Source organism: Scyliorhinus canicula, chromosome 9, assembly GCF_902713615.1.
Source record: "Scyliorhinus canicula chromosome 9, sScyCan1.1, whole genome shotgun sequence".
Classification (NCBI taxonomy): Eukaryota; Metazoa; Chordata; class Chondrichthyes; order Carcharhiniformes; family Scyliorhinidae; genus Scyliorhinus; species Scyliorhinus canicula.
In genome coordinates, this window is record NC_052154.1 from 194,676,534 (window position 1) to 194,704,190 (window position 27,657).

Genomic DNA, 27,657 nt, shown 5'->3' on the forward strand with positions numbered 1-27,657 from the left:
TTTAAATGACCCAACCAGAATTGGTGCTGGGTGGCGAAACCAATCATCTCCCATATCCTTCAAACCTGCATCTCTTGGATTTAAGAGAGTGGAGGTGAAATGAAATGAAATGAAAATCGCTTATTGTCACGAGTAGACTTCAATGAAGTTACTGTGAAAAGCCCCTAGTCGCCACATTCTGGCGCCTGTTCGGGGAGGCTGTTACGGGAATTGAAACCGTGCTACTGGCCTGCTTGGTCTGCTTTCAAAGCCAGCGATTTAGCCCAGTGTGCTAAACAGCCCATGGTGGGGCCCATACTGGGGTAATGGCCAGGGTGCAAGAGAGTAATGGTTTATTGGGGATTAATATATGGAGATGAGGGTGTGGATGAGTACATCAGTAGCTGCAGGAATGTTTACTGTTTACAAAAGATTAATTTATCCATCCCACTTATGTTGCAGCATTTGAAGTTAGTCAAATAAATGAATGGAGTTTAAAGAACCTGCTATATTCTTGTAGACCGGATGATTTCCCTGCACTGCTTCGTTACTCATCACAATAGAATGTTGTTCAAGCTCCCTTCTTTCCTCGTTGGTCAAAGCCTAATTATTATTTTGCTCATTGTGGAATGTATAAAAAAACAAGCTCAGTATCAGAGTCAATCCAAATTGTACATATGCACGCAAGATGTTCTTTTTTTTTTATCGTGCACGCAATACTTTTCAACACAATTGAAACATCTCACACATTGTCCTTTATAGAATAAACTTGTAACAGCAATGAGTCAAAGAGGGGGATGGTGAGGTGTTTACCAGCTTTTCCCCCTTTTTTTGTCTCTCCTAAGTGATAGCCTGGCAGTGGACAGTGGGGCAGGGGGTGCAATGGCCCGCCATAATGCTCCGGGCACTAAGGGTTGACTTGATGGGCAAACTGGTCCTTTCCTGCTTGTCATTTCTTTGTAATGCAGGAGACAATTTCTTAAATAATCTCTGCTGCACTAAATGCTAATGGTCATTAACCGCTGTCAATCAGGGACCAAAGGCATCTCTCTCTGTTAGAGACAAGTGGTTATTTAGCTTGAAAGGCACCGCCGCACATCAAGCGTTGGGCAAGGTAGAGAGAACTGCCACCGCTGGTATGGGGCATGTGCAAGAGGCTGGAATTAGAGGAATGTAAACACCGTGGAACGTTGTAGGGCTGGAGGGCATTAAACAGACATGGGGCAGAGCAAGGGCAGGCGGTGGGGGATGGGTGGGTTGTGGTAGGAGTTGTGGGGAGGGGGGTGGGGGGTGGACAAACCCATGGAGGGAATTGAAAGCCATTAGCATCATCCTGTGCTGCACTTTATCCAACTATCCCCCACTGCACTGAATGATAGTGGTATTATTACAGCAGGGAGATGCACACTGATAAACCCATTAACGTTGCATATATTTCAACTGTGTTGTAAAATAATGTACTGTATGTTTTCTTGGAAAGAAGTGTTATAGATTGTTAATAGTGGTGTTGCAGTCTCTTTGTCCATAAAATGCGAATATCTCTAACCACCTGTCCTACCCTCATGGTTTAAGTTACATTGGTGCCCAGATTTCCATTTTCTACGCCATTTTCTCCCCCCTTCAGTTTCCTTCTTTCAAAGCTGAACCCCCCCCCCCCCCCCCACCGCCCGTTTCTCCATTATTTCCTCATGATCCGGTCTTCTAATTGTCGGAATCAGTCGCATGGTTATTTCCTACAGTATTTCAGTGACTCCTTTATGTCACAGTCACCAGAATGTATGATAGATGCATCAGGAAACCAATAACAAAGTGAAACAGAGGAAACCACTTCTTATAAATTAGAGAAAACTTGTGTTTTCTCTCCTGTTCCCACTAAATTTTCAAGATTACCCTTCGAATCTGTTAATGCGAGTCATATCAATAACAACACAATTTCAGAAACGTACTTTAAAATTACTTTTAATTTATACACTGACACAGGTAAAAGATAAGCTTTCATTTATATAATTCCTTCCAATGTGCACAGCACATACAACACAATATTAAACATCAGCTGTATAAAACTACAGGCACATTCCGACAGATTTAACGCTTAAATATCATATGACGACCATATCAAGTAATAGTTCAAAAACTCAATGCCTATTCATCCCAAGGCATAATTAACAAGGACCGACAAGGCAACTGGTCAGACTGGTAAGTTGAAACAACTTTGTTCTCACTGACCCACTACTCTACCAAGTATCTGTTCGAAATGCTGTGCTAACCTTGACCCAATCCAAAATAGCAGCATGAAAATGGAGTATTAGTGAAAGAAAAAAAAAGTGCGGGTTTTGCAACAGCATAGGCTCAGCTATCATTTTGCAGACTGTAACAAATGCAACTATATAGTCCCGAGTGTAATGTGCATGGGAATATTACCACAGTGCTAATTTTGCCTGAAAACAAAGATTTACACTAACTTTTCCTGTAAACGTGGAATAAATTAAATATTGACATGAAAGTGTCATAAGCTCAATATTGAAATCAAAACATTGGGGTCTATATACCGAATAAATCAAGCATTTTATCCCCTCGCAGATGCTTTTGGACCTGTTCTGCACTTCCAGAGCTTTTTTCCCATTTCAAATTTCCAGTCCTTTATTGTTGACTCCTTGTACTCTTATTGGTTGCTGGGTGAATGAAGTAGTTCATTCATTTGCTCAATGCTCTATCACGTTGCCTCAGCTATCTATTGATTTGATCCCCAGGTTTACATTGGCTGTGCCAATGCAGAATGCCAACTTAATTTAGTGCCAAACGAGGCAAAGTGAAAATGTTTTGTGCCCCTCCCCTGACAAGTGACAGATATTTATGCCACAGGATGTTGACAATGATTCAAATTACGCACAGAAGTATTGGAAGGAACACCGGCAATTCACTCACAAGACATTCTCCCCGCTGGAGGAGGAAAGCTGATGGTCAGAGGTGGATGTTTTAGCACGCACAACCTCTCTAAGTTCAAAACAGAAGGAAAGAGTCAACCCAGAGCCGGCAAGATTTTGCTGATGTGACTGGATTTGGTTCTGAGCAGCGTGCTTCCCCAAGGTCACCCCAGCTAAACCATTTAGTACCCTTAAAGGTTCTAGTCAAACGAATAGCAGCCTATCAGAAGGAATGTTGAAAACGGAACTAAACTTTTTGCTATTGTCGGATCCAGAAAGTGAGCAAGCCAGGAATTCGCCCCCCCTCCCCAATATTATCAGCATTGAGCAGAGCACAAGACTTAAAAAAAACATAAGGGCCTTAGAATCTCTGTATGCAGTTTATGGCAGCCCCCCCATCTGGAATACGAAACTAGACCCCCCAACTTTACCACATGACTGAATGGGCAGCATTTGTCTCTTTTAGTTTTTTTTATTGCAAACTATGAAAAGGGTTTGTTCACCACTCCCCTCCCCCCTCCACTCTCCCACAAACCTATTGTTTCAATAAAAACCGCGCTGCTGTTTAATTTTACTTGAGAGGTGCTGAGGTCCGGTTTGAAAATATATAAAGAAAATATAGGGTTACGCAATGACCATATAGTGCAGTCTAACAGCTGTCTGCAAATATTTTCACCATGATTATCCTTACTAAAAGTAAATCACTGGGTAAAGATAGCTCAAACGTGACAAGGCTCAACTAGGATGCAATAGACGCCCTACTGGCTACCCCTGGCTACATATGGTCGCGTGTTGACTCAAGATCACTGACAATATTTCAGGGGCAAACTCGCAGTCCCGAATTACTCCGCAGCTTTTGTGAGGAGACTTTTATCCCGGGTTCTTAAAATGAGGTAGATAATTTTTGAATGAAGGAATGGAAAGTTATAAGAAAGCAGCTGTGTGCACATCTCCTCCACAATGCTGACTATAAAAAAAGTCCAGGAGTCATCACAGACAATCTTTTAGTAGATTATTCATACGGGGGTCCATGCCTGTGCTCTACATTGGCAAACACACACTGGGTCTAAATCGTGTCATTCTTTAAGGCGCCAGGGGTAGGGCTGAAAATGCTCCTTTGAAGCCTGTGGCTCGCTTACAATTGCTAAAATGTTGTCGCTTGTAGGTAGGTTAAGGATAGCCCCTGACCTGAAGATGTGACAAAGATTGACTGCGGGGGAGTTCAAAGTTCAGCAGCAGCAGATCTAAAACAGATTTGTGGGTTAGTACTTCAACGCTGCATTTTCCGTCGCAGAAGAAGGCGGATTCCAATGAAATTACACAGCAAAGAGCGCGCAGAGGAGGTCAGATGCCAACATTGTTACCAGCAGACATGTAGGAGTGGACAGATTTAACCAAAGCTTCGGGGTGAAGACTAAGACTGTACTCTGAGAAGACAGTTCAATAAACGAACAAAACGCGGATCCCCATTACGCCAGATTATTCAACAAAACAGTGCAACCCCATTGTCTAAAGGAATTCAGTTTCACCTTTTAAACATGTGACAACAGCACACCTGTGACAACACACATACACACACACACACACACGATGCACCAAATAACTTTCCTTGTGCAACGCGGAACAACTTTGGCAGAAATATAAAATCAGCAACAAAAAAAACTATAAATAAACCTTCTGAGCAAAATATACATACTTAAATATTTAGTCACGATTAATTTAAATATACCACAGACCTACTCATCTTGCATAAAGCTTTCCTGAAAGTGCACCGACTGTGGGTTAGCGCCAACCCAACAGTTCTTCTTCCTTCCTGAGATAATGTCTAAGGAGGACCCCCTTGCCCCCCCCCCCCCCCACCCTCAAATTCTCGGCAGAAAATGAGTCATTGTCATGATGGGTGAAACCTTGTTCCCCTTCTTTGTTTTGCCATTCTTGCTTAACGCCATGTACATGTTTGGGTATGCGTTGGATTCGTAGGCGTTGTAATTATTGGGTAGGAGAATTTCGTTGAATTTGCATTCATCGCTGTAGTAAACCTGCAAGGTAAGAAGATAGTTTTCTTAATGCACTATTGCAAAAACACGGATGTGCAATTCATTAATTCTGCAGGTCCAATAGACTCTGGAGGTTGCAGAGGAACAACTTACACACACACACAAAAAAAATGATGTCACGCCGATTAGCGACTGGGAGACTCTTGTGCAACAAATGTCCAGACAGTGGAGGTGCTCGAACTTTCACACTCGTCGCTTCCTTGCCAGCTTCCGTTTCTTAGCTTAATCGCTACACAATTTATTTCACCAATCCACTGAAAGTTCGCCGGAAAGTCGGTCGGTTTGAATTATAAGGGTCATGTTAATCCTCCCCAGTTGAATGTGCCACACAGTGATGGGGACATGGACAATCACAGCCCGCCCCCCGGGAGCTGCCCTGTTTTCCAGCAAGCCTCTGTGGAGTTAGCCCCTCTTCCAACCCCCTTGGCAGCTGACTGCCTGACCACCGGCATTTCTCCATCACTTTTATTGACCTCTGGCCTTTCTGGTACCTGCCCTGTGGAAACACCGTTTACCTGAAGTTCAGGCTCATTTCAGCAGTTGGGACTCCAAGGTTTAGCTGAGATGGGCTAATATTCCATCGAGAAAAATGTAATGGACGTTGCTATCGTTCGGGTCCTCAGAACACCTGATAACAAATGCAATCGACCTAAAAGGTCGCAGTGTACAACAGGGCAGGTGTTTAGTTCAAGAAAGTTAAACTGGAACCTCCTGGGGGTGATAGCCAACAGTATTAACCATTTGACTCAGAGATGTCCTAACTCTAAGTGGGCGGTGAAACGGAACGAGTTGCTTCATTTGGGAAAACGCGATTGCTACAAGTTGCTTTTTAAAAAATAAACATTTCCGGTAGCAAATAAAGTGTTATGCAAAAAAATTTGGAAGAAGGTGACTTAATCACACTCACAATTCTGGGCAACACATACATTGCATTGTATGTGGGAAGACTACTATATGGGTGGTCCACTTTGACTGATCCTATTTTACACTGGGAAGGACAGTAGGTGCATGTGCTGGCTGGCAATTCAGAGAATGGAATGCACTTGAAAGACTGATCCACGCCAGTAGCATCTATCTATATTTCACCCTCGGCACACAATAAAACATATACAATACTCCAAGAATGCCGTTTCTCTCGATTGCCCATCTAACACATAACAGACCTTCAAAGTGTCGTCTTAAGTACACACTGGCATGTCATCAGCAAGTGATATGAAGTAGCTGGCAGGCGGGCACACAATAACACGTTTGTACTTACAGATCCATAGAGTTTGCCTCTGCTATTCATGGCTACAAATAAACCACTGCTGACACCAAGGAGGTTGACAACTCCCCTTTCCACCGGGGAGATCTCCAGGAGACCTGTGCAGAGAGAAGAAACATGTCAGAGTGGTCTCCGCCTTTCAAACCCACGGTCTGTTAGAGGAAGCGCTTGATCCGAGTGGCAACAACATCGCGCCATTAATAAGAGGTTTGTACCAAGGCTGGGGCAGAAAGAGCACCTGATTCCTTTTGCACATCAGAAAGGCACATTTATCGCCGAGGGCGATTTCATTTGAGAAATGGGCGGCGTTAGGGCTTCAAGCAGGCAGATAATGCCTTTGCACAAGGGACTCAGACAGGAGACATTCCCTATTACACCAGGACTCACTAACTTAGAACGAGGCGTGTTTTCTGCAGCTTTAAGGACGCTCTATGCACAGGGATTTTATCTACGTCCACATTTCAGTACAGGAGCAGGGTTAACCATTCCCCAGGGACATCAACAGTGAGGGGCCCACGGTCCAGTTGTCTCAAATCAAAATGTAGTAACCCTGGAGCAAAAGGTTGAAATTTATGATTGAGGGACACTTGTTGCGATTTGACAAACTCGTTGGCGGCGAGCTTGTCACATCGCAATAAGTATGAAAGTGGTGATGACCTGCTTCTATCCTCTTCGTTCAGTGTTAAAGAAATGCCAAACTGCCAAAGGCAAGCAGAGAGTGATCAGCATATCGTGGAGACACAGTCGCCAGGGAGATTTTCACAGTAACTTCATTGCAATCTTAATATCAGCCTACTTGTGACAACAATAAAGATTATTATTACAGAGAGAGAGAGAATTAAGATCTTTCTATAAATCCACCTAAAGCCTAACCCGGATGGGACAGCACTCAGGGATTACAGAGCGGTGTGCGGTGCAGCATTTAGTGGTTCTTACTTACTGTAGCGGCTTTCGCTGTGCGCCCCGCTGATTCCGCCATCCGCTAACACTTGGAGATGGAAGCCGATTCCCACATTGCAGTACAGGCGGCGCAGCCTCTTGATGCCCAGCAAGTAGTCAGTCTCCCGGCTCATCTCCGTTCTCTCCCCCGGGATTCGAGGCATGGAGCGGGATAGCAGAGTCTCCCACTTGCGCTCCAGGGTGACATTGGGCTGGGCGGAGAGGGGGGCACCGCGCACCAGGGCGCCCAGGGCACAGGCCACTCCGAGGAGCAGGATGGGCAAGCGGGCCGGCTGAATTCGCAGCTTCCTGATCAACATGTTGCGCACGTGGTCGGGAATCGATTGCACTAAAAATAATTCGACTCTAGCTCCACTTTCTCGCTTTATTTTGGGCGCGCATTAAAAATAAGAGAGTCAGAGCGACTGATCAGCCTGTCAACGAGTTCCTCCTGGGATGTGCCGCCTGCATTGGAGCCCCCTGCTCTGGAGAAGCGGCTTCAGGGGGGCTATTTGAACTTGCAGTCCGCCTCAAACCAACAATCCTGGAGCCCAGGGAGAGCTCTGGGTGAAGTCTTCTTCCTCTGACAGTACAGCCATACCGACTCCCCCTGATATTTATATACATCTGCTCTACCTATTACATCACCACCTACTGCACTTTACGCTCAGTGAATCCAGTTTACCGAATTCGCATCATCCAGGGTCATGTGTCAAATGTATAGGCGACGAAAGTTGTTTTGAAATTAACTTTTCAAACTTTGCTGCATTTATAGATAGGCATGTGAAGAATATACGATAACTACATAAAGCAATATATATACATCTAAATGTAGATGTATATAAGGCTATAAATACTTAATATATATACAAGCAGTATTCACAGATACCTGTATAGATAGCTATATATGCAATAAGTTGAATATATATATATAAACTGATATATATATGCAGTGTATATATATATATATATAAACCGATATATAATATATATAAACTGATATATATGCAATATTTTATATATACATATATATATCATATATATATAAACCATATATGTGCAATACAATATGGAAAAGTGTGAGGTTATGCACTTTGGAAGGAGAAATGGAGGCATAGGCTATTTTCTAAATGGGAAAATGCTTAGGAAATCAGAAGCACAAAGGTACTTGGGAGTCCTTGTTCATGATTCTCTTAAGGTTAATGTGCATGTTCAGTCCGCAGTTAGGAAGACAAGTGCAATGTTAGCATTCATGTCGAGAGGGCAAGAATACAAGATTAGGGATGGGCTTCTGAGGCTGTTTAAGGCTCTGGTCAGACCCCATTTGGAGTATTGTGAGCAGTTTTGGGCCCCGCATCTCAGGAAGGATGTGCTGGCCTTGGAAAGGGTCCAGAGGGGGTTCACAAGAATGATTGCTGGGATGAGGAACTTGTCGCATGAGGAACGGCTGAGGACTCTGGGTCTGTACTTGTTGGAGTTTAGAAGGATGAGGGGGGATCTCATTGAAACTTACAGGATACTGCGTGGCCTGGATAGAGTGGATGTGGAGAGGATGTTTCCACTTGTAGGACAAACTAGAAACAGAGGGCACCATCTCAGACTAAAGGGACGATCCTTTAAAACAGAGATGAGGAGGAATTTCTTCAGCCAGAAGGAGGTGAATCTGTGGAACTCTTTGCCGCAGAAGGCTGTGGAGGCTAAATCATTGAGTGTTTTTAAGACAGAGATAGATAGGTTACTGATTAATAAGGGGATCAGGGGTTATGGGGAGAAGACAGGAGAATAGGGATGAGAAAAATATCAGCCATGACTGAATGGCGGAGCAGACTCGATGGGCCGAGTGGCCTAACTGTGCTTATGGCCTTATGTGTCTTATGGCCTTATGTATATAGAGAGAGGGAGAGAGAGAAAATGCTGGAAAATCTCAGCAAGTCTGGCAGCACCTGCTGAGATTTTCCAGCATTTTCTCTATTTGTTTCAGATTCCAGCATCCGCAGAAATTTGCTTTTTTACACACGCACAGATATGGTTAAAGCGCTTGGCATTAGTCACCAACCCGGGACCACTGCATAAAGCTGAATAATATGGCATCTGTCAAAGTTTACCGCCTGGGTTCATACACCATGTAAAACATTGTCAAAGTATTTCTACTCGTCCAATGTATTTTTTAAACAACGCTTTAACTTAAACATATCGCGTATACTGTACGGTAGCCACTGTGAAAATGCAAGCCACGCTGTAAAGATTATAATACAGGATTTAGCACCAGCTAAACAACGGTTTTGGGACCGTTACCCTGTTGTTCTTGGTTGAATATTTTTAAACGATTAGCAATGCGCCTGAGTTAATGAAAATGAAATCAAACACCTTTAAATTGTTTTATTTTGATCTGAATTGGGATAATAGCCCCCCCCCCCCCCCCCCCCCGCCCCAGACCTTGCTTCAGATGGTTCAACATCAGCTTTACAATTAGGCAGGAGCGAACCTCTCCCCTGATTTGCTGAGATGCAGCTTTGCTAAGAGCAGACACAAGCAGCAGCAGCCAACAGGTGGTTGGTCAGATGTCAGAACCTAAGGGCAGAACAGTGCATCCGCGCGCAATGAGTTTAAAATGAGTCAGCTCCTTGGAGGCCAGCAGTATATATTTTTCCCTTTTTCACTTTAGGCACAGCGACCCCCCCCCCCCCCCCCCCCGGCCCTGGCTAAGGTGAAGGTGACAGCTCAATGGAAGATGGGAAAATCAATGACCTTCACAAATGTCGAAGATGCTATTTTATCTTTTAAGCTCTAATAGATTTCTCACTGCAAGTTACAGCTGAATTTGCCTGTCAGGGCGAACTCCGATTTGGACAGGGAAGTGGAATCTGGTTAAAACTTTACAGACAAAGCAAGTGGCTATGTATATATATATATATATAAAATAATATAATAATAATTTTTATTAGTGTCACAAGTAGGCTTACATTAACACTGCAATGAAGTTACTGTGAAAATCCCCTAGTTGCCACATTCCGGCGCCTGTTCGGGTACACAGAGGGAGAATTCACAATGTCCAATTCACCAAACAGCACATCTTTCAGGACTGTGGGAGGAAACTGGAGCACCCGGAGGAAACCCACGCAGACACAGGGAGAACGTGCAGACTCTGTACAGACAGTGACCCAAGCCGGGAATGGAACCTGGGACCCTGGTGCTGTGAAGCAACAGTGTTAACGAATGTGCTACTTCGCCGCCCTGGAGATGGTGATGTACTGATAATATCACTGGGAGAATAATCTAGAAGCCAGGTTAATGTTCTGGGGACATGGGAACAGTTCCCAGCATGGCAATTGGTGGAATTTCAAATCAATTAATTGAAAAAATCTGGAATGTAAAACTAGTCTTAGTAATGATGACCATGAAAGCAATGCCGATTGCTGTAAAAACCCATCTGTTTCACTAATGTCCTTTAAGGGCAGGAAATCTGCTGTCCTTACCTGGTCTGGCCCACATGTGACTCCAGTTCAACAGCTGTCCCCGACAATGGCCCGACCAGCCATTTGGTTCAAGGACTATTTGGGATGATCAAATGCTGGCCTTGCCTTGAAATAATTTAAAGAAGGACTTAAAGGGGAGAGGGTGGCTGGTCCCCAAGAGCTGGCACAGGTTCAATGGGCTGAATGGACTTTTTTCGGCACTGTATGATTCTATAATTCCTTCCAACATCCAACCTGCCAATTCTGTTGAATTAAAAGCATAGTTCGAGGCTTTTACCCAGGGTAGAGGGGATCAATTATGAGGGGCATAGGTTTAAGGTGCGAGGGGCAAGGTTTAGAGGAGATGTATGAGGCAACGTTTTTACACAGAGGGTCGTGGGTGCCTGGAACTCGCTGCCGGAGGAGGTGGTGGAAGCAGGGACAATAGTGATGTTTAAGGGGCATCTTGACAAATATATGACTAGGTTGGGAATAGAGGGATACGGACCAGGAAGTGTAGAAGGTTTTAGTTTAGACGGAAAGCATGGTCGGCACAGACTTGGAGGGCCGAAGGGCCTGTTCCCGTGCTATACTTTTCTTTGTTCTTTGCATGTATCGGACAAGACAGGCATTAAGAGTGATCGTCTATCTTTTCTTTTGGGATGTGTGGATGTTGAATACTCCCTGACTCTGACCTGAGGCCATTGTTCAGCTCGCGAATGTTCTTTCTCACTTTGTTTCAGTGATAAAGCAAGCATATATCTCTCTCTGCTTTTCCCTTTAAGTAGAAATTGGCCACCGAGTGGAGGATCCGCTGAGGATGTTTTCTCACGTTCACGTTTCGTTGATTCTGTATAACAAAGAGAAGTCAGTCTGTATGGTCTGCGGGCCAGGGCTGGAATGTGGGCCTCTCTCTCTCCTGAACGATCTGCCCGGATAGCTGCAGTCCCTCTGGGAGACCTCTCCCACCCGCCTCTCCTTTCAACTTGAGCTCGAGCCTGCGTATGCTTTGCACACAAGCCCCCATGTCTTTATTCAGTCGGCTCATTTGATCTGCCTGCCTTTGGGAAATAGTTGCCTGTGTGCACTCGTCAGTATTTGCTATGATTAGAATTCCTTCGCAAATGATGACTTTGCTGCAGCATTCATGCTGCACATCGCCTCACAGTGGTTAAGTTATGCAAATGTCTTGGGTACCAGTGAGCAGGGCACACTGTAAACTAAAGGCAGTGAGTGGTTCTTGCACTGAGAAATACTGGTTCTTAATGTCATAATTCTTCCTTTGTTTTCACACAGGTCAGAATGACAGTGTTCAGAGAAACATGTGTGCACATGATTATGAAGGAAGTCTAATTTGCATTTATGTACAACCTTTCACAATCTCGGTGTGTTCACCTGCCAGCCAGGTACTTTTGAAGTTTCTTCATTGTCCTAACGTAGGAAATGGGGTCCCACAAACAGCAATGGAAAATAAATAACTGGGAACTCTCCCACTCCGGATCACTGAGACCACATAAAAGGGGACTCTAACCTGTTAACTCAAACAAAAAAGGATTTAGCGAGAAAAGTGGGGTGACACTGAAAAAGAATTAAAAACCTCGAGGGGACATTCATTTTAATAGTCTGAACCCTGCTTGCCAAGGAGAGGAGGAGGTTATTCCACTTCTGTAAATCAGATTAAACAGATTAGCATAATCTAATTTATGAAGAGAGGCCCAATCAGGCCACCCAGATATTCAGATAATGAACGCTCGATCTGGCATGGCGAAAAAGTAACATCCCCAGATAGGCTCCTCTCTTCGAGGGATTGACCACAAAGTATTCACTCATATCCAGATTCAATTTATACCCAGAGACAGAGCCAAGACTCCTAAGTAGCTTCATTATTTGCCATCGCGGATACTGAAATGAAATGAAATGAAAAGAAATGTAAATCGCTTATTGTCACAAGTAGGCTTCAAATGAAGTTACTGTGAAAAGCCCCTAGTCGCCACATTCCAGTGCCTGTTCGGGGAGGCTGGTACGGGAATTGAACCGTGCAGCTGGCAGCCCCGTAATCTAAAGAAGCAGGTGAGCCATGCTCACGGGGGCCTCACGGTAGCATGGTGGTTAGCATCAATGCTTCACAGCTCCAGGGTCCCAGGTTCGATTCCCGGCTGGGTCACTGTCTGTGTGGAGTCTGCACGTCCTCCCCGTGTGTGCGTGGGTTTCCTCCGGGTGCTCCGGTTTCCTCCCACAGTCCAAAGATGTGCGGGTTAGGTGGATTGGCCATGCTAAATTGCCCGTAGTGTAAGGTTAATGGGGGGATTGTTGGGTTACGGGTATACGGGTTACGTGGGTTTAAGTAGGGTGATCATTGCTCGGCACAACATCGAGGGCCGAAGGGCCTGTTCTGTGCTGTACTGTTCTATGTTCTATGTTCTATGTACAGGGACATCCTATGTTCCCTTCCCAACTTATCCCCTTCCACCTATCAAGAGATCTCAACGCCATGACCAGTGGTTCAACTGCTAAAGCAAATAGAAGTGGAGGCAGTGGCCATTACCCCATTAAACAAAAAATACCCGAGCTCAAGGCATTAGTGCGGACTCTAGCCGTGGGGGCCCTATACAGTAACCGAACCCAAGATATTAACATTTGCCCCAAACCAAACCTCCCAAGGATCTCAAAGAGATATCCTCAATACACCCTATCAAACGCTTTTTCGGCGCCCATGGCACCCGGCACCTCTGGTTCGGGTACAGGAGAGACTGATATTTAACAGCTGGCGTATATTGGCCGACAATTGCAGAACCTTAACAAAGCCTGTCTGGCCTTCCGCGATCACCTCTGAGAGTCAAGGCTCCAATCGCTGCGCCAACACCTTGGTAAGTAATTTAGCGTCAGCGTTCAAAAGCGTTATGGATCGATAGACCCACGTTCCGTCGGGACGTCATCTTCTTCAGGATCAGAGAAATAAAAATCTGTGTAAGTGAAATGGCCAACAAACCACAGGACAAGGAATCATCGAACGTGTCCACAATTAATGGAATCAACTGACCCGCAAACATCTTGTAGAACTCAATGGGGAATCCATCAGGGCTGGAACTTTACCCGTCTGTATTAACCCAATACCTTTCAAAATCTCCTCCAGATTCAACAGGGATTCCACCTCCCTTTGCCTTTCTCTCTCCACCAATGGGATGGACAACCCATCTAAAAACATCGCAGTGACCAAACTCTCCTCCAGGGGCTCCGATCTATAAAGATCGCAATAATACCCTTTGAAAGCCGCATTGACTTCAGACGGGGTGGAAACCAAACTCCCACTCGAGTCCCTAATCTGTATAATCTCCCGGGAAGATTTCTGCTGCCTCAGATGATGAGTCAAAGACAACAACAACCCCTAATCGCCACACCATGCTCGTTTACCGTTTCGGAGCTCTGTTCCAACTGTGACTGAATGTGAGCCAGGGCACCCTCTATTGACTGACGAAGGTGCCCGGACACAACCCTTCATTATTCTCAAATTCCACCGCCAAGACACCGGCAAGCATCTTGGCCGTTATTGGAGCGGCCTCGCCATTTTCTACACCGAGGAGCCTCGAGAAGCCTCCAAAACCGTCAATGAATTGTTATCATCGATTTTCTTTGTTCTGGCTTTTTGTGGCATTACCCTTATGTGGGCCCCATAAACCATTGATCAAATGCAGTTTAAATATACCCTAAACCTGGCAAAAAGGGCTAGAAATCAAGTATACTAGTGGGAGTCACTACTGTGCGAGTTTCCCTACATGTTGCCACTGGAGGCCCTCGATAGTAACATACATGGCAGTACCATACCTGGTAGTGCCATACCTGGCAGTGCCATACCTGGTAGTGCCATACCTGGCAGTGACGTACCCGGCAGTGCCATACCCGGCAGTGCCATACCTGGCAGTGCCATACCTGGCAGTGCCATACCTAGCAGTGACATACCTGGTAGTGCCATACCTGGCAGTGACATACCTGGCAGTACCATACCTGGCAGTCCCATACCTGGCAGCCCCATACCTAACAGTGCCATACCTGGCAGCCCCATACCTGACAGTGTCATACCTGGCAGTGACATACCTGGCAGTGCCATACATGGTAGTGTCATACCTGGCAGTGTCATACCTGGCAGTGCCATACCTGGCAGTGCCATACCTGACAGTGTAATACCTGGCAGTGCCATACCTGGCAGTGCCATACCAGGTAGTGCCATACCTGGCAGTGCCATACCTGACAGTGCCATACCTGGCAGTGACATACCTGGCAGTGCCATACCTGGCAGTGACATACCTGGAAGCACCATACCTGACAGTGCCATACCTGGCAGTGCCATACCTGGCATTGCCATATCTGGCATTGCCATACCTGACAGTACCATACCTGGCAGTAACATACCTGGCAGTGACATACCTGGCAGTGACATACCTGGCAGTGCCATACCTGGCAGTGACATACCTGGCAGTGTCATACCTGGCAGTGACATACCTGGCAGTGCCAAACCTGGCAGTGCCATAACTGGCAGTGACATACCTGGCAGTGTCATACCTGGCAGTGCCATACCTGGCAGTGACATACCTGGCAGTGGCATACCTGGCAGTGCCATACCTGGCAGTGACATACCTGGCAGTGCCATACCTGGCAGTGACATAACTGGCAGTGCCATACCTGGCAGTGACATACCTGGCAGTGCCATACCTGGCAGTGACATACCTGGCAGTGCCATACCTGGCAGTGCCATTCCTGGCAGTGACATACCTGGCAGTGCCATTCCTGGCAGTGCCATACCTGGCAGTGTCATACCTGGCAGTGACATACCTGGCAGTACCATACCTGGCAGTGCCATTCCTGGCAGTGACATACCTGGTGGTGCCATTCCTGGCAGTGCCATACCTGGCAGTGTCATACCTGGCAGTGACATACCTGGCAGTGCCATACCTGGTAGTGACATTCCTGGCAGTGACATACATGGTAGTGCCATACCTGGTAGTGCCATACCTGGCAGTGACGTACCCGGCAGTGCCATACCCGGCAGTGCCATACCTGGCAGTGCCATACCTGGCAGTGCCATACCTAGCAGTGACATACCTGGTAGTGCCATACCTGGCAGTGACATACCTGGCAGTACCATACCTGGCAGTCCCATACCTGGCAGCCCCATACCTAACAGTGCCATACCTGGCAGCCCCATACCTGACAGTGTCATACCTGGCAGTGACATACCTGGCAGTGCCATACATGGTAGTGTCATACCTGGCAGTGTCATACCTGGCAGTGCCATACCTGGCAGTGCCATACCTGACAGTGTAATACCTGGCAGTGCCATACCTGGCAGTGCCATACCAGGTAGTGCCATACCTGGCAGTGCCATACCTGACAGTGCCATACCTGGCAGTGACATACCTGGCAGTGCCATACCTGGCAGTGACATACCTGGAAGCACCATACCTGACAGTGCATAACCTGGCAGTGCCATACCTGGCATTGCCATATCTGGCATTGCCATACCTGACAGTACCATACCTGGCAGTAACATACCTGGCAGTGACATACCTGGCAGTGACATACCTGGCAGTGCCATACCTGGCAGTGACATACCTGGCAGTGTCATACCTGGCAGTGACATACCTGGCAGTGCCAAACCTGGCAGTGCCATAACTGGCAGTGACATACCTGGCAGTGTCATACCTGGCAGTGCCATACCTGGCAGTGACATACCTGGCAGTGGCATACCTGGCAGTGCCATACCTGGCAGTGACATACCTGGCAGTGCCATACCTGGCAGTGACATAACTGGCAGTGCCATACCTGGCAGTGACATACCTGGCAGTGCCATACCTGGCAGTGACATACCTGGCAGTGCCATACCTGGCAGTGCCATTCCTGGCAGTGACATACCTGGCAGTGCCATTCCTGGCAGTGCCATACCTGGCAGTGTCATACCTGGCAGTGACATACCTGGCAGTACCATACCTGGCAGTGCCATTCCTGACAGTGACATACCTGGCGGTGCCATTCCTGGCAGTGCCATACCTGGCAGTGTCATACCTGGCAGTGACATACCTGGCAGTACCATACCTGGCAGTGCCATACCTGGCAGTGTCATACCTGGCAGTGCCATACCTGGCAGTGACATACCTGGCAGTGACATACCTGGCAGTGCCATACCTGGTAGTGACATTCCTGGCAGTGACATACATGGTAGTGCCATACCTGGCAGTGCCATACCTGGCAGTGCCATACCTGGCAGTGACATACCTGGCAGTGACATACATGGTTGTGCCATACCTGGCAGTGACATACCTGGAAGTGTCATACCTGGCAGTGTCATACCAGGCAGTGACATACCTGGCAGTGACATACCTGGCAGTGACATACATGGTAGTGCCATACCTGGCAGTGCCATACCTGGCAGTGCCATACCTGGCAGTGACATACCTGGCAGTGACATTCCTGGCAGTGCCATACCTGACATTGCCATACCTGGCAGTGCCATACCTAACAGTGCCATACCTGACATTGCCATACCTGACAGTGACATACCTGGCAGTGTCATACCTGGCAGTGCCAAACCTGGCAGTGCCATAACTGGCAGTGACATACCTGGCAGTGTCATACCTGGCAGTGCCATACCTGGCAGTGACATACCTGGCAGTGGCATACCTGGCAGTGCCATACCTGGCAGTGACATACCTGGCAGTGCCATACCTGGCAGTGACATACCTGGCAGTGCCATACCTGGCAGTGACATACCTGGCAGTGCCATACCTGGCAGTGACATGCCTGGCAGTGCCATACCTGGCAGTGCCATTCCTGGCAGTGACATACCTGGCAGTGCCATTCCTGGCAGTGCCATACCTGGCAGTGTCATACCTGGCAGTGACATACCTGACAGTACCATACCTGGCAGTGCCATTCCTGGCAGTGACATACCTGGCGGTGCCATTCCTGGCAGTGCCATACCTGGCAGTGTCATACCTGGCAGTGACATACCTGGCAGTACCATACCTGGCAGTGCCATACCTGGCAGTGTCATACCTGGCAGTGACATACCTGGCAGTGACATACCTGGCAGTGACATACCTGGCAGTGCCATACCTGGTAGTGACATTCCTGGCAGTGACATACATGGTAGTGCCATACCTGGCAGTGCCATACCTGGCAGTGCCATACCTGGCAGTGACATACCTGGCAGTGACATACATGGTAGTGCCATACCTGGGAGTGACATACCTGGAAGTGTCATACCTGGCAGTGTCATACCAGGCAGTGACATACCTGGCAGTGACATACCTGGCAGTGACATACATGGTAGTGCCATACCTGGCAGTGCCATACCTGGCAGTGCCATACCTGGCAGTGACATACCTGGCAGTGACATTCCTGGCAGTGCCATACCTGACATTGCCATACCTGGCAGTGCCATACCTAACAGTGCCATACCTGACATTGCCATACCTGACAGTGACATACCTGGCAGTGTCATACCTGGCAGTGCCATACCTGGCAGTGCCATACCTGGCAGTGCCATACCTGACAGTGCCATACCTGGCAGTGACATACCTGGCAGTGACATACATGGTAGTGCCATACCTGGCAGTGCCATACCTGGCAGTGACACACCTGACAGTCACATACCTGGTTGTGCCATACCTGGCAGTGACATACCTGGCAGTGCCATACCTGGTAGTGACATTCCTGGCAGTGACATACATGGTAGTGCCATACCTGGCAGTGCCATACCTGGCAGTGCCATACCTGGCAGTGACATACCTGGCAGTGACATACATGGTTGTGCCATACCTGGCAGTGACATACCTGGAAGTGTCATACCTGGCAGTGTCATACCAGGCAGTGACATACCTGGCAGTGACATACCTGGCAGTGACATACATGGTAGTGCCATACCTGGCAGTGCCATACCTGGCAGTGCCATACCTGGCAGTGACATACCTGGCAGTGACATTCCTGGCAGTGCCATACCTGACATTGCCATACCTGGCAGTGCCATACCTAACAGTGCCATACCTGACATTGCCATACCTGACAGTGACATACCTGGCAGTGTCATACCTGGCAGTGCCAAACCTGGCAGTGCCATAACTGGCAGTGACATACCTGGCAGTGTCATACCTGGCAGTGCCATACCTGGCAGTGACATACCTGGCAGTGGCATACCTGGCAGTGCCATACCTGGCAGTGACATACCTGGCAGTGCCATACCTGGCAGTGACATAACTGGCAGTGCCATACCTGGCAGTGACATACCTGGCAGTGCCATACCTGGCAGTGACATGCCTGGCAGTGCCATACCTGGCAGTGCCATTCCTGGCAGTGACATACCTGGCAGTGCCATTCCTGGCAGTGCCATACCTGGCAGTGTCATACCTGGCAGTGACATACCTGACAGTACCATACCTGGCAGTGCCATTCCTGGCAGTGACATACCTGGCGGTGCCATTCCTGGCAGTGCCATACCTGGCAGTGTCATACCTGGCAGTGACATACCTGGCAGTACCATACCTGGCAGTGACATACCTGGCAGTGACATACCTGGCAGTGCCATACCTGGTAGTGACATTCCTGGCAGTGACATACATGGTAGTGCCATACCTGGCAGTGCCATACCTGGCAGTGCCATACCTGGCAGTGACATACCTGGCAGTGACATACATGGTAGTGCCATACCTGGGAGTGACATACCTGGAAGTGTCATACCTGGCAGTGTCATACCAGGCAGTGACATACCTGGCAGTGACATACCTGGCAGTGACATACATGGTAGTGCCATACCTGGCAGTGCCATACCTGGCAGTGCCATACCTGGCAGTGACATACCTGGCAGTGACATTCCTGGCAGTGCCATACCTGACATTGCCATACCTGGCAGTGCCATACCTAACAGTGCCATACCTGACATTGCCATACCTGACAGTGACATACCTGGCAGTGTCATACCTGGCAGTGCCATACCTGGCAGTGCCATACCTGGCAGTGCCATACCTGACAGTGCCATACCTGGCAGTGACATACCTGGCAGTGACATACATGGTAGTGCCATACCTGGCAGTGCCATACCTGGCAGTGACACACCTGACAGTCACATACCTGGTTGTGCCATACCTGGCAGTGACATACCTGGCAGTGACATTCCTGGCAGTGCCATACCTGACATTGCCATACCTGACAGTGCCATACCTGACATTGCCATACCTGACATTGCCATACCTGACAGTGACATACCTGGCAGTGCCATACCTGGCAGTGACATACCTGGCAGTGCCATACCTGAGTGACATACCTGGCAGTGCCATACCTGGCAGTGACATACCTGGCAGTGCCATACCTAACAGTGCCATACCTGACATTGCCATACCTGACCGTGCCATACCTGACATTGCCATACCTGGCAGTGACATACCTGGCAGTGCCATACCTGAGTGACATACCTGGCAGTGCCATACCTGGCAGTGACATACCTGGCAGTGCCATACCTAACAGTGCCATACCTGACATTGCCATACCTGACCGTGCCATACCTGACATTGCCATACCTGGCAGTGACATACCTGGCAGTGCCATACCAGGCAGTGACATACCTGGCAGTGACATACCTGGCAGTGCCATACCTGACATTGCCATATCTGGTAGTGACATACCTGGCAGTGCCATACCTGGCAGTGACATACCTGGCAGTGACACACCTGGCAGTGACATACCTGGCAGTGCCATACCTGGCAGTGTCGTACCTGGCAGTGCCGTACCTGGCAGTGACGTACCTGGCAGTGCCGTACCTAACAGTGCCGTACCTGACATTGCCATACCTGACAGTGACATACCTGGCAGTGACATACCTGGCAGTGACATACCTGGCAGTGACATACCTGGCAGTACCATACCTGGCAGTGTCATACCTGGCAGTGCCATACCTGGCAGTGACATGCCTGACAGTGACATACCTGGTAGTGCCATACCTGGCAGTGACATACCTGGCAGTGACATTCCTGGCAGTGCCATACCTGGCAGTGACATACATGGTAGTGACATACCTGACAGTGACATACCTGGCCGTGTAATACCTGGCAGTGCCATTCCTGGCATTGCCATACCTGGCAGTGTCATTCCTGGCAGTGCCATACCTGACAGTGACATACCTGGCAGTGACATACCTGGCAGTGCCATACCTGACAGTGCCGTACCTGGCAGTGACATACCTGGCAGTGCCTACCTGTATTGGGGGCCACTGCCTGGGCATGTTCCTCTATGTCCTGGGGCTTATACATACCTGTGCGTCCCCCAAGGGATCCCCTTGATTGTCTGACACTTGGCTAGACCTGTGTAAATGATGCTAGAATGATATCACAAGACGCCATTTCATGCGCCATGTCAAGAGAAAGAAGGTGTGGAGAGACTGCTTACTAATGGCACGCTAACATATTAAAATGAGCTCTTCAGACTCGCACAGCACGATTCGCAATACACCCTTGTGTGTGTGTGTGTGGCGGTCAGATCACATTGGAGAGAATCACGTTTTTCCCTTCTCTCTGGATTTTGAGCCTGCGCGAGATCTTTCTCACAGTTGGAGAGAGAGGTTGCTCAAAATCCCGACCCCCCCCCCCCCCCCCCCCCCCCCCCCAGAATATCATCAAAAACAGATTGTAAGAGATTTTACAACCATGTAAATAGAGATTAGCCAAAGTAAATGTATGTCCCTTCGAAGCAGAGGCAGGGAGGAATTATCATGGGGAATGAGGAAATGAAAAATGAAATGAAAATGAAATGAAAATCACTTATTGTCACGAGTAGGCTTCAATAAAGTTACTGTGAAAAGCCCCTAGTCACCACATTCCGGCGCCAGTCCGTGGAGGCTGGTACGGGAATCGAACCGTGCTGCTGGCCTGCCTTGGTCTGCTTTAAAAGCCAGCGATTTAGCCGAGTGAGCTAAACCAGACCCTAATGGCAGAGACAATGAACAAATATGTTGGGCAGAAGTATCCACTGCCCCGGTCATGTCTTTCTGGGTGGCCCGCCGCCATGGTGGGATTCTATTGTCCTGCCGCTTGTCAATGGGATTCCCATTGATACCGCCTCATGCTGCGTCAAAACCAGCCGGAAGGGATGGGATGGCAGCAGGAAAAGTGAATCCCGATCCCCGGACAATTCCGGCCATTGTATCTGTCTTCCAATGGAAGCGACACATTATAAAGCAGAATAAAGGGTGACCTTGGGCTAATAAGAGTGAGGAATTTGGGTAATCAACATCTGCAGAGGAAAAGTATTGGCAAAACTTAAGGGACTGAAATCCAACAAATACGAAGGACCTGATGGCCCACACCTTGTGTTCTGAAAAGGCAGTGATTGTGCTGGCTTTATAGTTTTCCAAACTTCCTTCGATTCTGCAATGGCCCCGGCAGATTGGAAGTTGGAAAATGTAACACCACTATTTGGGAAAGGAGGAGAGAGAAGACGGAACTATAGGTCAGTTAATCTGACTATAGACTTCAGAAAAATGCTGGAACCTGTTATTAAGGAAGTCTTAACAATGCATTTAGAAAAGCAGAGTGTGATTAGAACAAGTCAACATGATTTAGAGTTTTTAAATGGTGTAAAAAATAGATTAAATAAGGAGGAACCGGCCAATAGATGTTGTATACTGTGATTTCCAAAAGGCATTCAGTAATGTGCCATATAAAAATTTACTACACAAGAAAACGCTTAATGGAGTTGCGGGGGGGGGGGTCGCATGATATGTTGGCATGGATAAAGGAATGGTTAATAGACAGGAAGCAGAGTTTGGGGATAAATTAGTCATACTTATGTTGACAGGTTGTGACTACTGGAGTGCCATAAGATCACAGCTATTCACAATCCATATTCATATTAGTGCCACATGATCACTTCTGTGCAGTGAATTGAACAGATAAATCCTCAGTTTACTGTCTCACCTGAAAACAGCATCTGCAACAGTGCAGCATTCCGTCAGTACTCCTGTGGATGTTTCAGTACGTCTTTGGTGTGCAACTTGAACCCACCACTGTTTGACTCAGAGATGAGAATGCTGCCACTGAACTAATACTGAGGCCATTATGTCCCTCAATCCTGGGTGAGTGCAGCTCCAACAACACTCAAGAAGCTTGACACCATCCAGGACAAAGCAGTATGCTTGATTGGCACCCCTTCCGCAAACATTCGCGTCCTCCCCTACTGAGGAACTAGTAATCCCAAGGGCCCAGACTAAGGCTGTGGGGACATGGTTTCAAATCCCACCAAAGCAGCTGGTGGAATTTAAATTGAATTAATAAAATCTGGAATTAAAAAAAAACTACTCTCAGTAATAGTTAGCATGAACCCATTGGTGACTGTTGTATCAACCCATCTTATTCATTAGTGTCCCTTAGGGAAGGAAATCTGCCATCTTTACTTGGTCTGGCTGACATATGACCCCTAGGAATGTGGTTGACACTTCTTCTTGGTAAACAGGCACGATTGTCCACCTAAGAAACTCCATGTTACTGGTCATGGGTTCTGTAGATCATTGCTTGACTGATGAGATTCTAGAACCACATCTTAGACCGCATACTTGGCAGGTGTTTCTGGGAGGTTGGATCAGTTCTTGGACTCTAGATCGCTTGTATTCCTTTCCCAGGCTCCTTTTCCGGGCCTCCTATTGGCATTCGGTGTCCTCGAAGAAATTGTCCCTTTAATCAGGAGGTTCCACCAAGTTAGTCTCTTCCGAGCAAAGGGCCTCTCAGGCATTGACATCCATGTTACATTTCTTGAGGTAAAACTTCAGGGTGTCTTTGAAACATTTCCTTTGTCCTTCTCTTCTTAGGAAGCCTTTCTTGAGCTGCGCGAAGAAGGTTTGCTTTGGCATTCAGGACTCCCTAAGCACATGGCCAGCCCAGCTAAGTTGGTTTTAGATGATTATGGCATTGATGCTGGTGCTCTTGGCTCCTTCAAAGACTTTAAGATGTTAGTAACCCTATCCTCCCAGCTGATGGGGAGAATCTGTCTCAGACACCATTGATGGTAACTCTCCAGGGTCTTGAGGTGGCGCCTGTACGCAATCCAGGTTTCTGAGCCATATAGAAGAGTTGGGTGGATGACTGCCATGTACATGACCCCATGTGGGGTTGTTGGGTTACCGGTATAGGGTGGATACGTGGGTTTGAGTAGGGTGATCATTGCTCGGCACAACATCGAGGGCCGAAGGGCCTGTTCTGTGCTGTACTGTTCTATGTTCTATGTTCTATGAGGACGTTGGTGTCAGCACGGATAATGCGGTCATCAAAGAACCTCGTCCTTAGGCGTCCGAAGGAGACCCTTGCAGATTAGATACAATGTTGGGTCTCTGTATCAATGTCAGCCGTAGGTGAGAGGTGGCTCTCTAGGTAGGAGATATGTTCATGTTTGATAGGGTTTCTACATTGCGCTTGATGGGGGGGGGGAGATCAGATTCTGTCCTGAGGTGGATTGGTAAAAGACTTGAGTGTTCTCGAAGTTGAGGCTGAGACAAATTCTTCGGTAAGCTTCTGCGAAGATGTCAAGCATGGCTTAGAGATTCTCTTCTGGAAGAGTGGAGATGACAATGTCATCCACATACTGGAGATCCATGAGCAATGTCAGTGTAGTATTTTTCTTGGTTGAAAAGTATTCCGTCCATCCTGTAGACGATGTCCACTCCACTGGGAAACCTTTCTTGACAAGGTGAAGGATGGTGGTGATGAAGATGGAAAAAAAGGTGGAGCAATGGCGCATCCCTGCTTGACTCCAGCCTTGACCTCGAAGGTTTCTGTCTTATTTCAGTCGGTGAGGATTGTTGCTGATATCTTCTCATGGGGAAGTTGGAGGATGTTGATGAATTTCTCAGGATAGCCGGCCTTTGATAGAGTTTCCAGAGCACTTCCCAATTGACTGAATCAAAACCTCTGGCCAGATCAATGAGGGCCAGGTAGGATGTTCGATGTTGCTCCTGGTATTTCTCTTTAAATTTCCGAGCAATGAAAATCATGTTCGCTATTCCATGGTTTGGTCATAAGCCGCTCTGGCTTTCCGGAAGGATTTCTTCAGAATACGGGAGAAGGCAGCTTGCAAGGTTACGGGTGATGATCTTTCCAGTGATGGAAAGTGGGGAGATTCCTCGGTAATTCCCAAAGTCTGCTTTGTCTCCTGAAGATAGTGGCGATGACAACATCCCTGAGGTGGGCAAGAATTTCTCCCTGTCCCAGATTTTCAGGAGCAACTGACGGGTGATCTTTTCTCCTCCAAGTTTGAAAATCTCTGCTGGGATCCTGCCCACTCCTGTGGCTTTTCCATTCTACACATGTTTAAGGACAGCTTCAACTGTGTCCACGCTTAGTGGGGGTCCAAGTTAATCTTTGATGGGGAGTTCGGGGATTCCCTCAAGCATGTCCTTATGTATGGTTGTATCACGGTTTGGGGTTCTTAGAAGTGTTCTCTTCATCGAAGGCCAAAGCTTACTCTGTCGCTCGAGTGGGTTTCATCCTTATTCCTCATCAGTTTGAGGCGGAGGGTATTAGGTTTATATATTGCCTTGGTAGCACTAAAGAAGCCCCAGGTGTCATGTTTATCAGTGGGGAGTTGCAGCTCCTTACTTTCTCAGTCCGCCATTGGTTCTTGATTTCTCTGGTTCCTCTTTGTACCTTTGCTTTGGCTAATTGATGAGCTCTCCTCTTTGCCTTGCTCCTTATGCCATTTTGCCCGGCGTGGAGAGCTTACCTCTTCTTGTTGATGAGGTCTTGGATGGTGTGCTCCTTCTTGGCGAACCAGTCTTGGTGTTTCCTGGTCCTATATTCAATGGTTTCTTCGCAGCTTGAGATGATGTTTGCAACTCTTTTAAGTTTTCCTCCACTCTTTAAGATGGACATTTTGAAGATTTTGGAGAAGATATTGTTGAAAGTTCACTCGCATTCTTGGCTCTTGAGTAGTTTCTTCATCTCCCGCTGCTTCTGGTGTAGTTTTATGGACATAGAGGAGTGGATGAGCCGGTGGCCTGTCCAGCAATCACCTGCACCGGTCATCGCTTTGGTGATGAGGGCATCCTTTTGGTCTCAGGATTGGACGATGACAAAGTCGATCCTGTGTCAGTTCTTTGTGCATGGATAACTCCAGGAAGTCTTGAACTTGTATTTTTGGCAGAGCAGTATGTTAGTGATGACCAGCTGATGTTTCACACATTTGGCGGACGGGAGAACACCATTGGAGTTGCAAATTTCAACTCCTTCCTTTCTAATGGTTCCTTTCCAACATTGGGAGTCCTTTCCAACCTGGAAATTGAAGTCCCCAAGGAGGATAATTGTATCTTCCTTAGGAATGTTGGAGTAGAAGCTTTCTTTGGACACATCACTGACATCAAGGGTTGGGGCGAAGGCACTTATGACTGTTGCATACTGGTTCTTGGCAAGTTGGAGATGGAGGGTCATGAGGCCTTCATTGATGCTGACAGGGAGCTTTGAGATTCAGTTTATGAGTTTGTTCTTGATGGCGAATCCAAATCCATTAGTCCTCGGCTGATCGTTAGGTTTTCCTTTCCAGAAGGAATTTAACCCCCGTCATCTTCCCTTGGCTGCCCTTTGCCTGCTCTTCGGGTCTCTAGCAGGGCAGCGACATCAATGTTGAAGTGCCCGGGTTCATGGCAACAAGGGCAGTTCTCTGTTCTGGTCCATTGTTTTGCTCATTATCCATGATGGTTCGTACATTCCAGGTTCCAAAATTGCGTTTACCTTTGATTTTCTGTGGGCGGCATGATGGCGCAATGGTTAGCACTGCTGCCTCACGGCACCGAGGTCCCTGATTCGATCCCGGCTCTGGGTCACTGCCCGTGTGGAGTTTGCACATTCTTCTCGCGTCTATGTGGGTTTCGCCCCCACAACCCAAAGATGTGCAGGGTAGGTGGATTGGCCACTTAATTGGGGAAAAAAACAATTGGACATGCTAAATTTAAAAAAAAAACTTTGGTTTTCTGTCGACAGTCAGATGAGCTGCTGGATGTGGTTTTCCAGCCAGGTTGGGGATTGAACAGACTATGTTTAGGGCACCGTTTCTAGCCCTTTGCCCATGCGGATCGAGCAGAGTAGATCCTGAAGAGGGTGCTCAGTTGTGAAGAAAGCTGCCGAAATTCTCTCCTGTTCCAATTCCAAGAGCGAGGCGACTGAATCCAACTCCACCACCGACGTGCCAGTCCGAAGCTAGGATCACATAGTCCTGTTCACATCACCTCCTGCTGGTCACTGCAGGGCTTGAATATGTTGGGCGGGGGGGGGGGGGGGGGGGGGGGGGGTGGCAGCTGGTTTGCTCTAGGTGGACGCCTGATGAGGGACATCTTTTAACGTGGGTATGCCGATGCACAGCAGCAGACACACAGTCTTTGACAGAGGATAGGTCCAGTTCCAGTGGCAAGGGAACCTCGATGACTTGGGCATCTCCCGGCTGCTGCAGGCTTCATCCCCCATCGCAGTGTTGATACAATTCGAGTATCTTCCACCTGATTCTCCGTTGAGGATTTGTTTTGGATTGAGCTTTGTCCGGTTCCTCCCCTTCAATCTCACCATCATAGGTGGTTCTGCCAGGAGGTTTTCTTTATAAATGTTTTTTATTGGGTTTTTGAACATAGTATATTTACAGTTATGTACACAGATTAAAATATATATATATATGGAAGAGAACAAAAAACTGGTAATATGTGCACTAGCTCAAAAACAGCAATTCTGTACAGTCAGCAATATTATGTTTAACAAATAAATAGGCACCTGTTTGTGGGTGGAGGGTGATACTGGGGAGGTACATATACATTTGGGTGTCGGAGAAACAATTACATTAGTTATGTCCAATACAGAAAGGGCAATACGAGAATGGGTCTGGTGTTGGTGTTGTTGCTTGCTTCTCCCAGACTGTTTTCGCTGCCGTCGCCGTCGCACGTTCACCTCCGCTTCGGCCGTTCGTCTCATCTTTCACCCGTATTTTCCTTGTTCTCTGTTACTGTATTTGCCAAGTTTATTGTCGTTTCTCGT

General features: G+C 47.5%; 1 protein-coding gene across 1 annotated transcript; it reads right to left on the reverse strand.

The window, feature by feature from the left end:
- Positions 1–4,765: 4,765 nt before the first annotated feature.
- On the reverse strand, positions 4,766–7,730 carry fgf4 (fibroblast growth factor 4). Its single transcript, XM_038806142.1, has 3 exons — positions 7,165–7,730; positions 6,219–6,322; positions 4,766–4,942 (listed from the first exon to the last, which is right to left on the reverse strand). The coding sequence occupies exons 1-3, from the start codon at positions 7,481–7,483 to the stop codon at positions 4,766–4,768; spliced, it is 600 nt and encodes a 199-aa protein (XP_038662070.1). The 5' UTR covers positions 7,484–7,730.
- Positions 7,731–27,657: the final 19,927 nt, after the last annotated feature.

Bases quoted from the DNA above. Each gene is read 5' to 3' on its own strand.
- fgf4 (XM_038806142.1), bottom strand. From the start codon at position 7,483: ATGTTGATCAGGAAGCTGCGAATTCAGCCGGCCCGCTTGCCCATCCTG. The intron at 6,323-7,164 runs GTAAGTAAGAAC...CTCTCTGCACAG, and splicing joins GCACAGCGAAAGCCGCTACA to GTCTCCTGGAGATCTCCCCG. The intron at 4,943-6,218 runs GTAAGTACAAAC...CTTACCTTGCAG, and splicing joins GAGGCAAACTCTATGGATCT to GTTTACTACAGCGATGAATG.